The sequence below is a fragment of the Diplodia corticola genome (genome assembly GCF_001883845.1).
Source record: "Diplodia corticola strain CBS 112549 chromosome Unknown scaffold7, whole genome shotgun sequence".
Lineage (NCBI taxonomy): Eukaryota > Fungi > Ascomycota > Dothideomycetes > Botryosphaeriales > Botryosphaeriaceae > Diplodia > Diplodia corticola.
In genome coordinates this window covers 438163-451739 of record NW_017971486.1, presented here as the reverse complement: position 1 = coordinate 451739, position 13577 = coordinate 438163, and the positions used below count along the sequence as shown (strand labels likewise).

The window sequence follows — 13577 nt, the reverse complement described above, 5'->3', positions numbered from 1 at the left end:
GGCAGGCTAGACAAGACAAGACCAAGATCCCCGCGGCGGGTAGTGCGGGCGCGCATATCGGTGTCGGGCTGGCGCACCCGCTCCGCCCGCCGCCGCCCCAGCCACACGCGACGTCACGAGGCTGTGCTCCACTCAGCCCTTGGATACGCGCATGCGATCGACGCCCGTCGTAATACCCAATTACCCTTTGCGACCCCCGGGGTCGTATCTCTGCCGCGACTCCTCCCTTCCACCACCGACCGACCAGCTCTCAGCGACTGACAGCGACCCTCAGCGCCCGTCGCCATCAGCCATGGATTCCAAGGACCTGCCCTCGTCGCCCATGGACCAGCCGCTCACGCCCCTACAGGAGGGCCCGTCGACGCCCCACGACGTGGAGCCCGCGCCGGCCGTCCAAGAGCTGTCGCTGGCCGACCAGGCCATCCAAAGGGAGGTAGACGAGGTCATCTACTCTGATGTGTGTCTTGCCGCCACGTAGCTGCCGGCGCTTCGCTGAACTCAGGGCTTAGATCGGAGTCAACACGCTCCTCACCCGACTCAAGCAGAGCATTGCTTCTGCCAGGGTACGTGTCCAGCCACATCCACACGCGCTGCCCGCATAGCTTACTCACGTCTCCCAGGACTTCTCCAACTTCCTCGGCAAGCGCTCTAAGCTTGAGGAGGAGCAAGCTCAAGGCGTCAAGAAGCTATGTCGCTCCACGCACGAGGCTCTCCGCCGGAACGATTCGCGCCAGGGCACCTATGGCATCCAGTACGAGGAGACAACAAAGCTCCACGAGCGCATGGCCGACAATGGAATGCAGTTTGCCCTGTCGCTTCATCAGATGCACGAGGACCTGAATGAGCTTACGAACACCATCGAGAGGCAGCGGAAGCATTGGAAGCAGACTGCTCTGGCGAGCGAGAAGAAGGTGTCCGACGCAATCTCGCAGATGGAAAAGGCCAGGGCCAAGTATGAGTCGCTGGCAGAAGACTACGACAAGGTCAAGACTGGCGATAAGTCCGCAGGCAGGATGTTTGGTATCAAGGGCCCCAAGAGCGCCGCCCAACACGAGGAGGACATCCACCGTAAGCTCCAGGCCGCCGACGCCGACTACAAGAGCAAGGTTGAGAATGCGCAACTGCTGCGGACTGAGCTTGTGGAAAAGCTGCGGCCTCAGGGCGTCCGGGCCATGATGGAGCTTATCAAGGAATGTGACTCAGGCTTGACACTGCAGATGCAGAAGTTTGGTAAGTTCATACTCTGGCGAACTCGATGAGTACAGTCTTGATATTGACCTTATCACAGCATCGTTCAACGAGAAGCTTCTGCTTGGAAACGGCATCCTCGTCGCACCATTGAACAACCCTGGCGAACCGGAACATCCTAGTCTCCGCGACATCATCTACAAGATTGACAATGACAGGGATCTCACATCCTACATCACTGAGCACTCTGGAAAGGTTCCACGGCCCCCGGAAATCAAATACCAACAGCATCCTGTGAGTTTCTGTCGTCCAGTCATCCCTTGGACCTCCGCTGACTTTAAAGACTCTGGCCCCGACACAACAACCTTCTTACCCATCGGCGCCGATATCTGATCCTTTCCGCCCTTCGCAGCCCTCGCCGGTCAACGCCCAGCCACCTCCCCCTCAGCCTCACCAGCAGGATCAGCCACCGTTCCTTTCATACCAACCTCCGAGGGAACCCTCTCCGATTCTGTCGCCGGTAAATGATGGCCCACAGCAGAACCCATACTCGTCTCCTCTTGAGTCGAACCCACCGTACCCAACGAGCGACTTTCCCCAGCATTCTCCTGGATTTAGTAACGGTGGTGCTCCCGGAAGCGGGCCGCCTACGCACTACTCCAACGCCCCACCGATCAAGCCAATGTTTGGTATGACGCTGGACGATTTATTCCACAGAGATGGGTCGCCAGTCCCAGTTGTTGTTTACCAGTGTATCCAAGCCGTCGATATGTTTGGCTTGGAAACAGAGGGCATCTACCGGGTTCCTGGTACTAATTCGCACATCATGTCCATGAAGCAGATGTTTGACCACGGTAAGCTGAAAACCAGGAAACATTGGATCCAGTTTGGGCCCTTTCTAACAGCATGTCAGACGCGTCGTCGGTTGACTTCCGTAACCCAGAGGCATTCTACCATGATGTCAACAGCGTTGCTGGTCTTCTGAAGCAGTTCCTGCGTGATCTTCCGGATCCACTGCTCACCACAGCGCATTACGAAGAGTTAATTGAGGCGGCAAAGATTGATGATGACACGGTCAGAAGGGACAGCCTTCACGCAATCATCAACGCACTGCCCGACCCCAACTACGCCACGCTGAGGGCACTGGTGTTGCACCTGAATCGCATCCATGACAGGAGTGCCAGCAACAGGATGAGCACAACCAATCTGGCAATCTGCTTCGCGTAAGTGATTTCTGCCTACTCCAACTTGCTCCAAAGCTGACGCGTGCAGACCTACCGTTATGGGACAGCACAGGGGTGCCATGGCCGATGCTGGACTGCAGGCCAAGGTGTTGGACACGATCCTTGTCAACACCTACCAGATCTTTGATGAGGACTAGTGGTTTCTTTCCATGCGCACCAGCTTGGGGTCGTGTCTGTAGGGCTTTGGATGGAGCGCTTGATACCAATTCATTTTTTCATTCTTAGTTGGATGTATCCAGTCGTTTTCGGGATTAGGAATTTCATAATACACGTCTCTTGCTCTTGGCCCACCGGTTATTGTGGAATTGGCACATACTACTGCTCGTGCATTTGTATGCGTGAGGGCACGTGAAGGGACCGGCGCTCGGGGGTTGTCGGGTCGATCCGAGCCGGGGACGGCGATTCCCAGTGCGTGCAGCATGGATCGACGCGTTCCATATCGTCATCGACTGGAGCTGGCGCATAAGCAGCCTCTCGCCATACGAAAATCTTCCTTGCTCACTCAGTCCAGTCACGCAACTCTACCTCCACCTCAACTAATCGCGAAAGGCTCGCCACTATGTACAATGGCTTGCCGCGCGCCTGCAGAGCTCCCCACCACATCCTACAATTGAGTCGCACCGTCGCCATCGCCCGCGACGCGCAGACGCCCTCGATCGTCCTTCGCCGCTTCCTCAAGACCTACCAGAAACCTGTGCAGCCCAAGAAACCTGCGAAATCTCAGAACCCCGCGAAATCTCAGAAACCCGCGAAACCCAAGACGTCCGCAAATACCCAGAAGCCCGCGACGACTCAAAAGCCCGCGAAACCTCAGAAGCCCGCGACGACTCAAAAGCCCGCGACAACTCAGAAGCCCGCAAAAACCGATAAGCCTCCCAATCATGCGGCCAAGCCAGTCATCCCCTCCCCTCCTCCCCACAACCCACTGAAGAAACCGTCATCGTCGTCATCGTCATCATCGTCATCGTCGCGGCAGCCGCACACGCCCTCGCGCACGCGCACGCGCCCGCGCACGCGCACGCGCAAGTGGGCGCGGCGGCTGGCCTGGACGGGCGCGGTCCTGGGCGGGGCGTACGTGGCGGACACGCGGTGGAACAACGCGGCGGGGACGCGGTCGGCGCGGACGTTTTGGACGGGGCTGGTGGTCGGGCTGGACTACAAGATCAACTTCCGGGCGGACCCGCCGTTCGCGGCGTCGCTGGGCGAGGTGCACCGGCGCAACGCGGAGCGCGTGTTCGCGCTGCTGCGCGACAACGGCGGGCTGTACCTCAAGATCGGGCAGGCCATCGCGATGCAGAGCGCCATCCTGCCGCCCGAGTTCCAGAAGATGTTTGCGCGCATGTTCGACGACGCGCCGCAGAATGGGTGGGCGGATGTGGAGGAGGTGATCAGGGAGGATTTTGGGGGGAGGGGCCCCGAAGAGGTGTTTGGGGTGAGCTTTGAGGGCGTGGAGGGGAGGGGCGTGATGGAGAGGACGGCGAGGGCGAGCGCGAGCGTGGCGCAGGTGCATTGGGCGAGGCTGCCGGATGGGAGGGAGGTGGCGATTAAGATCCAGAAGAGGGAGATTGCGGCGCAGGTGGGGTGGGACCTCTGGGCTTTCAAGTATGTTGCGATGCTGCTGATCTTTTTGGAAAGTGTCGTTGTTGTGGTTGTGCTAACGCGTGTTTTGTAGGGTCATGGCGAAGGTGTATACCTGGTGGTTCGACTTGCCGCTGTATTCTCTGGTGCCGTACATTTCGGAGCGGCTGATGCTGGAGACGGATTTCGAGAACGAGGCGGACAATTCGGAGAAGATGAAGGTGCTGGTCGAGGGCGAGCCGCGGCTGCGTGGGCGCGTGTATATCCCCAAGGTATACCGGGAGCTCAGCAGTAAGCGGGTCATGACCGCTGAGTGGATAGAGGGGACGAGGCTTTGGGACAAGGAAGGCGTCACCAATCATTGGAGAGGGAGTGCGCGGGAGGGCAGCCCCGGATGCAATGGCGTACCGCTTGAGCCCCCTTCGAAAGAAGCTGTCTCGTCGATATCGCACAATGACCCCAACCAGGAGCAGCTCAAGCCTCACAGAGAAGGCTGGCGCGGACTGGACGGAAAGGGCGGTCTCGGCCTGTCCCTCAGTGATGTCATGACCACCATGGTTGATCTCTTCAGCGCGCAGATGTTCCTCTGGGGACTCGTTCACTGTGATCCTCATCCCGGAAACGTCTTTGTGCGGCGCCTGCCCAACGGAAAGCCCGAGATCGTACTCATCGACCACGGGCTGTACATCCAGATGAATCCTACCTTCCGGCACCAGTACGCGCTCTTCTGGAAGTCTCTGATGACGTTCGACAACGCCACCATTGCCGAGATCGTCAAGGGCTGGGGAATCGGTTCGCCAGACCTCTTCGCCAGCGCGACCTTGATGCGACCGTACACTGGTGGCGACAACTCGACGTCGGCGGAGCTCCGGAAGGGGGTGAAGGGAAAGACGGAAGGCGAGCGGGCGTACGAAATGCAGATGAAGATGCGGGCGGGCATCAAGCAGATCCTGGGCGATGAGGAGAAGTGGCCGCGCGAGCTCATCTTCATCGGGCGCAACCTGCGCATCGTCCAGGGCAACAACCAGTTCCTGGGCAGCCCCGTGAACCGCGTCAAGATCACCGGGCTGTGGGCCAGTCGTGCGCTGGCAGAGAGCAGGGATCTGCCCACGGGCGAGCGGCTGAGGAACTGGGTCCAGCATCTAAGGTTCCGGTTCGTGTTGCTGGGTAGCGACGCTCTCTGGTGGTATGCATGGGTCAAGCAGAAGCTTGGGCTGGGGGGAGGGATGGAGGAGGAGATCGAGGCGCAGATGAAGGTCATGGCAAAGGATATGGGCATCGAGCTCAACCATGGCGTGTTTGAGGGCTGATGCCCATAGGTGGGTGTCACCCAACGGGTGCACGTGTTGATGCGAAATGAGATTACCGTTGACAGGTTTTGCACAAACTCCACTCTGAATGACATTGATGGTATCACATGCTCCGGGCATGTCCATTCTCCCTTCATGTCAGAGCCTGAGCCGGGGCAGATGATAGAACAAATCTAAGCAAGACGAGAGGTTTTGTGCAAGAGTACGTCGGCTTGATGACTGAAGCTGATGGATCGTATCGTGACGCGTTCCGGCGATGGGCACATGATTTGACGGTACTTGTAGAGATTTTGAAACTCGGGCAGCCTCTTCTCTATAAAATGAGGTCACTTAGATGATGGCTCGAACTCTTAAGATCAAAAGATTGTTGTTGCACAATACATGGCTAGGCCCGTTTGGCTGCACCACCAGACCTGGGAGTCTGCCAAGGAGAGCATCGGGAGTGATGTTCCACAACGCTGTTGAAAGAAACCTACCGAGCGGAAGAGCATGCGCCAACATCCCACGCGTCAGACCAGCCAGCATCAGATGGAAGAACGCGGTTTAATTTAAATCTCCATCATGGCCTTCTATCCAGAATGCAAGTTGGGTTGCGGTCGCGAAGCATACTGGTGAACAGGCAGGGGTATCCGCATTTAGAGACAACTGCTTGTGACGGGACTGAAGCACGGTTAAAAGGCAGTCATGACCCATCTATTACCTCACGTATGACGAATTTATCGCAACCCATATGGCCAGTCTATACTTGGCCACGTCAGGCTTTGGGTAATGTAAGCCAGTGTCTGTTTCATGAGTGGAGCGAGCTCCGGGTATCGGAGGGCAAGCCGCAAACCACGGCAATTTTGTCACAGAACGAGGGTCTGGATGCTGGGATGCGGTATTCGTTGGGGGGCCGGAATGGTTGCCTTATGGAGAGTACGATGCGTGCCTGAAGCGTGAAGCACGTGTTCATCGCCATTGTTGAAAGGGTGGCTTTTCAGATCAGGAGACTGGCTGCCGCAACAGGAAGAGTCTAAGTAGTCTCGACGAATCGGACTCTTGAGGTTTGCAAATACCACTCGATCGATTTTCCACACTTTGTTAAGATTATGAGCGTGTCTGTCCAAGCCTGTTCAATGCTGTTCCAATGACAAGCCGTGACTGAGGTGGGGTATAGGTTTTGTTGTACACCCCCACTGGGAAGAAAGTCATGGCCATCCCCATGGACCGAAACGAGTGACGTGTTTTGAAATTGACCGGTTTGAGGAGAAAGAAAAGGAACTCAGAAAAGATGTTGTGGCTCGTCTTTGGGGCCGGGGGTTTGGGCGTCACCGCCACGTGAGAGAGGATCGTCTGGAGGGTAAAGTTGGATCAGCACATTCACCATGTCAAGCTCAAAGGCCATCGTATAAGGAATGCTGGAGCACCATGGGAGTCTCCCGTCGTCAAACACCTGCTGTCCTATGGAAGTCTCAGAAAAGACGGTGACCAGTCACTCCAAGGTGCATCAGCCGAGGCAGTGAAGTCTCTGCAGCGGTTCCACATAGCCTCGACACCGGAGCCAAGAGGCCATATGCGGGCATGCAGATGCTTCCTCGGCATGGAGGATGTACCTGAATGCTCCCAAAGCACGCAGTGTAGAGAAGGGGTGGCTTGAGGCGGGCCGATTGACAGCGATCACTGCTGTTTGGATGCTGAACAACAAGATACGCAGCAGGTGGCATCACGCAAGTTTGACGGGCATCACTTGAGGCTGCATGTGGGGAGACGGCCGATGGGGCGAATACATGGATACCTAGTTGCTGATGGTGGAGCCGCCACTGCCTAGACGCGTGGTTCAGGGCATGCCGGTACCCCCAACAGTCGGAACGGACAGCAGCGCTTCGTTCGGGCTCACGGGCACTCACTTCGCGCATGCTCTGGAATCGCCACGCGGAGACGGCTGGTGTGCTCCCAGCTTCATGGTCAGCAGCAGGGCATGGCTGAGCGCACCCCCCGGTGCTCATGGGCGCGGTTTGGAGGGCAGCCATGCCCAGGGAGGGTCCCCATTCGGAGGGCAGCGCGGCGGGACAGCGGTTCGAGGCCAATGGGTCAGTGAAGGGGGCGGATATCCATGCCGGCGGCGGCGGAGGGACCGCAGGCGGGCGGGTTTGCTAGGCGGCAGAGGCGGGCGAGTCATATGTGCGGGATTATGCGGGCTGCGGGAGAGGGCAGGCGAGGGGTCGTTGATATTGTTGCGCAAGGTGGCCGGCCACCGACTCTTCTATTTACCTAGTGCCTTCCCAATCCATCACACGCGAGCCGTAAGACGACGCCCACCGCTGCCGCCCTTCCATCTCCCCGACCTCGCCTCGCCCAGTCTGGTGTCACGGCGGAGCCGTGTTCGCGAGTCCGGCCTGAGGTTGCTGCTCGTTCGTTGGTCGCTTCGGCCGTACATCCCAGCACTCTGGTCTTCTCCTCGCACGCGCACGCGTTCCTTCCTCTCCACCACCGTTCCGCGCGAGCTGCTCCTCCGCTCCCGCGCCCGCCACCCACCAGGACCTCAGCACTATGCTGTCGTCTGCCCCGCCCAAGCCGCAGGGTCGCCCAGCCTCGCCGCATTCGGACTCGTCTACCTTATCGAACATTACCGTCGCCGACCCTATACACCCCGCCAGCCCTGTTGCCCCGGCCTCGACTCCGCCGACCAGCCAGTCCGACGACCAGAGCATGCACGAGGACGCGTCCAAGCACGCCGACCCGCAGGCCGACTCGCTGCTTGCCCGTCGGCACAGCTCTCGCGCGCGCGCCGCCGTGGCTACATACAATGACAAGGAAAACGCAGGCACGCGCATCCACACCCCGGCCAAGTACCGCAAGGAAAAGGACACACCGCTCCAGTCGCCGCACCAGCCGGACACCCACCAGCCCGAGCCCATTGCCTCGACCGAGCCCCCTACCCCTTCGCAATCCGTTGATGAGCCCATCCACCGCCGCCAGAGCGGCCGCAGCCGCACCTCCGTCGTGACCTACAACGACAAGGAGAACGCCGGCACGCGAATCCACACCCCCACCAAGTACATTGATGGCACCTACATCCGCAAAACCCTCCACGACCCCATCTTCGTCTCTGGCAGGCCTGAGTCGCTGTCGCCCACATCGGATAACGGCAAGAAACGCGCTTCAAAGCGACGCGCGAGCGGGCTGCGCGCTGAGTTTCGCGTGGATAGCGACGATGACAGCCTGGCCGACGTGCAGTCGGCCTCGCCTCGGAAATCGGCGCGACCGGGGCAGATGGTCGGCAAGCCGAACCAGCGTGCCGCGTCGCAATTGGGCAAACGCGGTCGCGACGCCTTCGACGCGGTCAAGAGCCTGCCTGTGGGCTCGTCCAAGGTCGCCTTGCGCAAGTCAGACAGCCCGGTGAAGAGGCAAAGGAAGAGGGCAGCATCCGAACCCACGCCCGAGCCGGGGCCTCAGATCCCCAGGCCAGACCTGAGATATGGCGATTGTCGCGGCAAACCCTGGCTCAACGCGGGCAAATATCACAACACTGGCCAGGACGATTTTGCCGGATCGCTCTCTACGGTCCCTGGTCACAAGCCAAAGAACAAGGATGACGGAACTCCGGTGAACAAGGCTCTTCCGCTCCCAATGTTTTTGATGGCAGAAAAATTGGATCTGTATCCGAAGAAAAAGCTGCCCGAACACAAACGCCCATTCGAACCGTTTCAGCTGCCTTACGACATCTTTTCTCCTCTCCCGAAAGAGGCGAAGGTGAAGGATTGGAGAGAGATGAAGAAGAGTAAGTACCAGCTACACGCCCCATGGTCTAGCATAGCTAACAACGAAACAGACGAGTACAAGGGTGAAGACGCCCAAGAAATCAAGGCGAGGGCGAAGGATCAATGCAAAAAGCAAAGGCAGATGGAAGCGTCAACCTGCAACTGCGTCGGCAGATGCGAGAGGGACGGCTGCTTCAACGCCTCCCTCTTCTTTGAGTGCGACGACAGGAGCTGCAATCTTGGCCCGGATTGCGGCAACCGGCAATTTACCAACTTGCAGAAGCGTTACAGGGACGAGACTCGCCAGGGAAAGTACTTCAAGAGTTTCAACGTCGGTGTCGAGGTTGTAGAGACGGAATCTCGCGGACATGGTGTCCGGGCTATGCGACCATTCCAGGATGACCAGATTGTCGTAGAGTATATTGGCGAGATCATCACCCAACAAGAGAGTGATAAGAGAATGAACGAGGTTTACAAAGACCACAAGGTAAGCTTGGAACTTTTCTTAGTCAGAACGGATGGAAGCCTTGAGGGTTTCCGGGAATACACGCTCCATTACAGCGTTGTCTGGCGTTTAATCTGCCGTAACATTGAGCCTGGGCTGTCTGTCTATCTCCTCGGGAAGCTGCTAATGATTTGACGTAGTGCTTCTACTTGATGAATTTCTACGACAAGCTTATCATTGATGGGTATCGCGGAAATATAGCCCGCTTCGTCAATCACTCGTGTGACCCCAACTGCAGGATGGAGAAGTGGACTGTCAATGGAGAGCAGAGGATGGCGTTATTTGCGAACAGACCGATCATGACTGGGGAGGAATTGACCTGGCACTACAACTTCGAGTAAGTCATCCGCATTCAGTTCTTGAGGATATTCTTACGTTTTTCAGGTCATATGGTCCAGAACAGCCATGTTACTGCGGAAGCTGGAACTGCGCAGGAGTCATTGGACGGCGTAGGAATAAACCCACCAAGGAGCCCGCTATTGGCCACAAGCGTAAGTCCCCGGATGATGCGGATGAAAGGCCGAAGAAGAAGCCAAAGGTCACGAAGTTGGTTGAAGCCGCCTCAAAAGCGGCTTCGAAGACCGGAAAAAACCTGTTGTCGAAGACGAAGGAGGGCCTGAAAGGGCTCATGGATACGGTCACGGCAGCTACGTCCACCCCAACCGTTGAGAACAAGAAGAGCCGGGACGAGCGGGCGGCCAGACGATCTCTTGCTGCTGCGAAAGAATCATCGAATGAGAGTACACCAGAGCCGTCGAGCAGTGGCAGGCCCGTACGTGCAACCAGGCAGCAGCAGACTGCTATCAGTCCCAAGAAGGGCGCAGCTCAGACTGCCCTTGGTAGACTGCAAGCCGAGAAGTCTGCACGACGCCCCGGTTCAAGATCCTCGTCAGCGAAGACTGCTGCGACTCCCGAGGGGCGACCGCGGTCTGCTCCGCCCCGCACCTCCACACGCAGCAACCGCGCAATTTCCGTCGACGAAGAGGACGAGGACGAGGAACCACCGAGCGCGTCCAAGTCTCACAGGGCCACACCGACTTTGGCTAGGAGGGTTCCCAAGGCAAAGTCGCCTCTGTCAATTTCTTCCAACAGCACAACTACACGCAGGGCAAGCTCCATCAGGAAATCCACTGGAGCTCGCATGGTTCAGAGTGCCAAAGAAGTGAGCGAGTCGCAGAGCTCGAATTCGGAAACCGACTCGGCGTCGACCTCTCCTACGGAACTTAGTATGGCCAGTTCATCCAACATCACGTCCACGGCTAACGATAAAAACTCCATCACCTCGGCAGATGCTGGCGCTCCGGTCTCGACAGGGAAGGTTGCAGCACTGAAGCAGGCGAGGCTGTCCTTCCTGCCCAACGGGCTGAGCTTTGAGAAAGGCGACGCCGAGGCCGACAAGCCGACGAGGAAAGTTGTGAAGAAGAAGTCAAGCCGGTCTGTTCTGGATGCTTGATTTGCCGTGGGCTGGACGTGGATTCAGGGGTCGGCATCAGGCAGTGTGTCTTGTTGAGTCTTGCGCGCTTATACGAAACGGATGCTGATGATGATGATGAGAGTGGGAGGGGGTTTCAATGACTGGTAGCAGGTCGCGCAGGATTCGTCGTGGACTGCGTGAAGAGCATGCATGCATCATTCTGTATTCTGGGTCATTCGGGATCGGGGTCAGGGCTCGGGTTGTTTTTTTTTTTTGTCATCATTTTCCCCCGCCTGCTTTTCTTTCGAGCCACCTGCATGGGTATACGTAACTGCTGGCTGGATGGAAGCTCAGGAACGGGCCGTAGATGGCCAGTCTAAGGGGAATGCGGAGACCTTTTTCTTTCTTTTTCTTTTCATTTGGACTGGGGAGGATGAACAGCGACAAGAGAATGTGCCCTCCCTTTTTTCTCCGTTCGATCCATTTGATGGTTCTTTGGGGGGTGTTTTTTTTTTTCGCATCTGCAACGCATGAAAAACTGGTGGGGACAAATACGTATCACCCTGTTCTTTTTTTTTTTCTTTCTTTTCTCTCTTTAAGCATAAAAACGGGTTTCTGGTGTGGGCTGGAGGGAAAGAACTAGGTGCACAATGCCGGGTTTCCTCTCTTTTTCCTTCTTCTAACTGATGCATCACTGTTCCGTATAGGTAGGCGAGTAGGCGTTTTTATCCTCTTTTCATCCTCGTTTTCTTCCTCTTGTTAATAGTAATGGGAGTAACGTGTTTCCTTTTCGAAGTTTAACGTTTGTTTCTTTTTTTTGGGGGGGGTTCCCTTCCTCCCCTCTCTCCTGTCCAGTGCGATCTCCCACAGACACTGATGGAGGAGGGATGAATATTTCTTTCGTTTTCTTTTTTTTTCAAAAAAAAAAGAACATGGAGGGAGGGCCCGGGGGACCAATAATTGACCTACTAGGGAGTGGAGAAAATAATGTGATGTAAGGTGTATATATTCCAGATCAACTTCATGATGGCGACGCTGGACCGCACAACCTGCTTTAACGGTGCGGGTGAGGCTCGCTTGAGAGATGGCGAGAAGAGAGAGGGACCTCCCGAGTCTGGTGTGTCAACAGGGCGCGTTCAATTGAGCCCTAGGTTGAGTGAGCATGGAACTAGAAATTTTCAAGAGGTAACGGCTAATGTTCGTTGTGCGAATATAACTATCCCGCATCGGTTTGTATAAATTGTGCTCTGTGAGCAGTATTCATGCACGTATGTGTATGCGAGAGCAAAAGAAAACAGTCGCCACGTTACTAGACCTCACGATAGCCCTGTGCCGTGTATGTATATAGTAGCAGACGTACATATTTGACAAGGGTTATTCAAAATCAGTTGGAGACCGACCAAAGCACAAGAGAGAGAGAGAAAGAGAGAGAGCAGAGCAGAGCTGCGTCGACATCAGCCGTGCGCTTCCGTTCTGGTTACGGAAAACGCTTCCCACGAACTCGCCGTTTGCTGCTGCTAACACGGCATGACGACGCAGCGGCTACATAGGGCACCGCCCACCCTTCGAACATTCCGGGTAGAGCTACATGCCGGGATACCGAGAGCTTGCCCATCCACCCGCCCGGCTGGGATACCATGATCGGTCACAGGTAATCGAAGTCTTCAAATGTGGAATGTGCGGGGGTGGAAATTACCCCAGAGGCGTCTTTTGCCGCGCTCGTTAGTCCGAACAGACGCCACTGGGGGCGGAGAGGAAAGTAGACGTCACAATGGCCCCATTCGTGCATAGCGTAAACGTACTCTTGCTCCTAGCCAAATGAAGCCCAATAATTCAGAAAGCGGTGATGGTGTGGAATGCTGCATGACAACCGTGTCTCGTCAACATTCGAGTGATGCGTGTACGAACGACAGTAGTCGATGACCCTGGACGAGTGTGCGACTACTATGAGTTTTGGGACACTCGCCTCGCTAGTGTTCTGTCTAGCGTGGTGGCGAAGAGAGCCCCGCAGGTTGAGATATCCTTTCCGCTTGTCGCGCTGACATTGCACGACCTCGACACGGTGAATGTGAACGGGGGGGGTCCCTTTTCTGGAGGACTTCGAATATTCGACGCCCTGCACTCAATGTGGATACCCAACTAAGAAGTTTAAGAAACAGCAAACATACTTCATCGACTTCGGGCTCACTCCGACTCCCTACTGGCACAATGCACGGGCTTCGATGACCAGTTGCATGTCGACCCACGAACAAGCCGGTACGTTCAGTGCTGTCATACGGAATGTGCAATGGTAGATTGCAGCTCTTAGAAGAAAACGAGCTGACTCATTCCCCATTAAAACTTCAATCTTCAGTTCTCCGAGCAACCCCAACCGAGGGGGTCTTTGCAAAGGCGGCACTTTTTAGGCCTCGATCTCACCAGTGCTAGCCCTCAGCCAGGAGCGAAGTGCGGCTCAAGATGCAATGATCTTAGCTACGCAGATATATCCGACATGCCCGATGGCTAATCGACATCTTCGGGAAGTCTGGTCGAAATACTGTAGTATGTTAAGGACATCGCGTAGCACCCGAGACTCGGACAAAATTCTTGGCCGGGAAC

At 56.5% G+C, this 13577-nt stretch overlaps 3 protein-coding genes across 3 annotated transcripts; all 3 read left to right on the top strand.

The window, feature by feature from the left end:
* Positions 1-292: 292 nt before the first annotated feature.
* BKCO1_7000143 (rho gtpase activator) lies at positions 293-2569 on the top strand (the record flags this gene model as incomplete). The annotated part of the gene is made up of 7 exons (XM_020278589.1): positions 293-457; positions 510-563; positions 621-1230; positions 1289-1482; positions 1532-2042; positions 2102-2411; positions 2461-2569. The coding sequence occupies 7 exons, from the start codon at positions 293-295 to the stop codon at positions 2567-2569; spliced, it is 1953 nt and encodes a 650-aa protein (XP_020133663.1).
* A 422-nt stretch (positions 2570-2991) lies between these two features.
* Positions 2992-5320, top strand: BKCO1_7000142 (abc1 domain protein; the record flags this gene model as incomplete). The annotated part of the gene is made up of 2 exons (XM_020278588.1): positions 2992-4034; positions 4105-5320. 2 exons carry the CDS (start codon positions 2992-2994, stop codon positions 5318-5320), a joined length of 2259 nt encoding a protein of 752 aa, XP_020133664.1.
* Positions 5321-7849: 2529 nt separating this feature from the next.
* Positions 7850-11018, top strand: BKCO1_7000141 (histone-lysine n-methyltransferase; the record flags this gene model as incomplete). The annotated part of the gene is made up of 4 exons (XM_020278587.1): positions 7850-9080; positions 9132-9547; positions 9706-9902; positions 9950-11018. The coding sequence occupies 4 exons, from the start codon at positions 7850-7852 to the stop codon at positions 11016-11018; spliced, it is 2913 nt and encodes a 970-aa protein (XP_020133485.1).
* Between the last annotated feature and the right edge of the window lie 2559 nt (positions 11019-13577).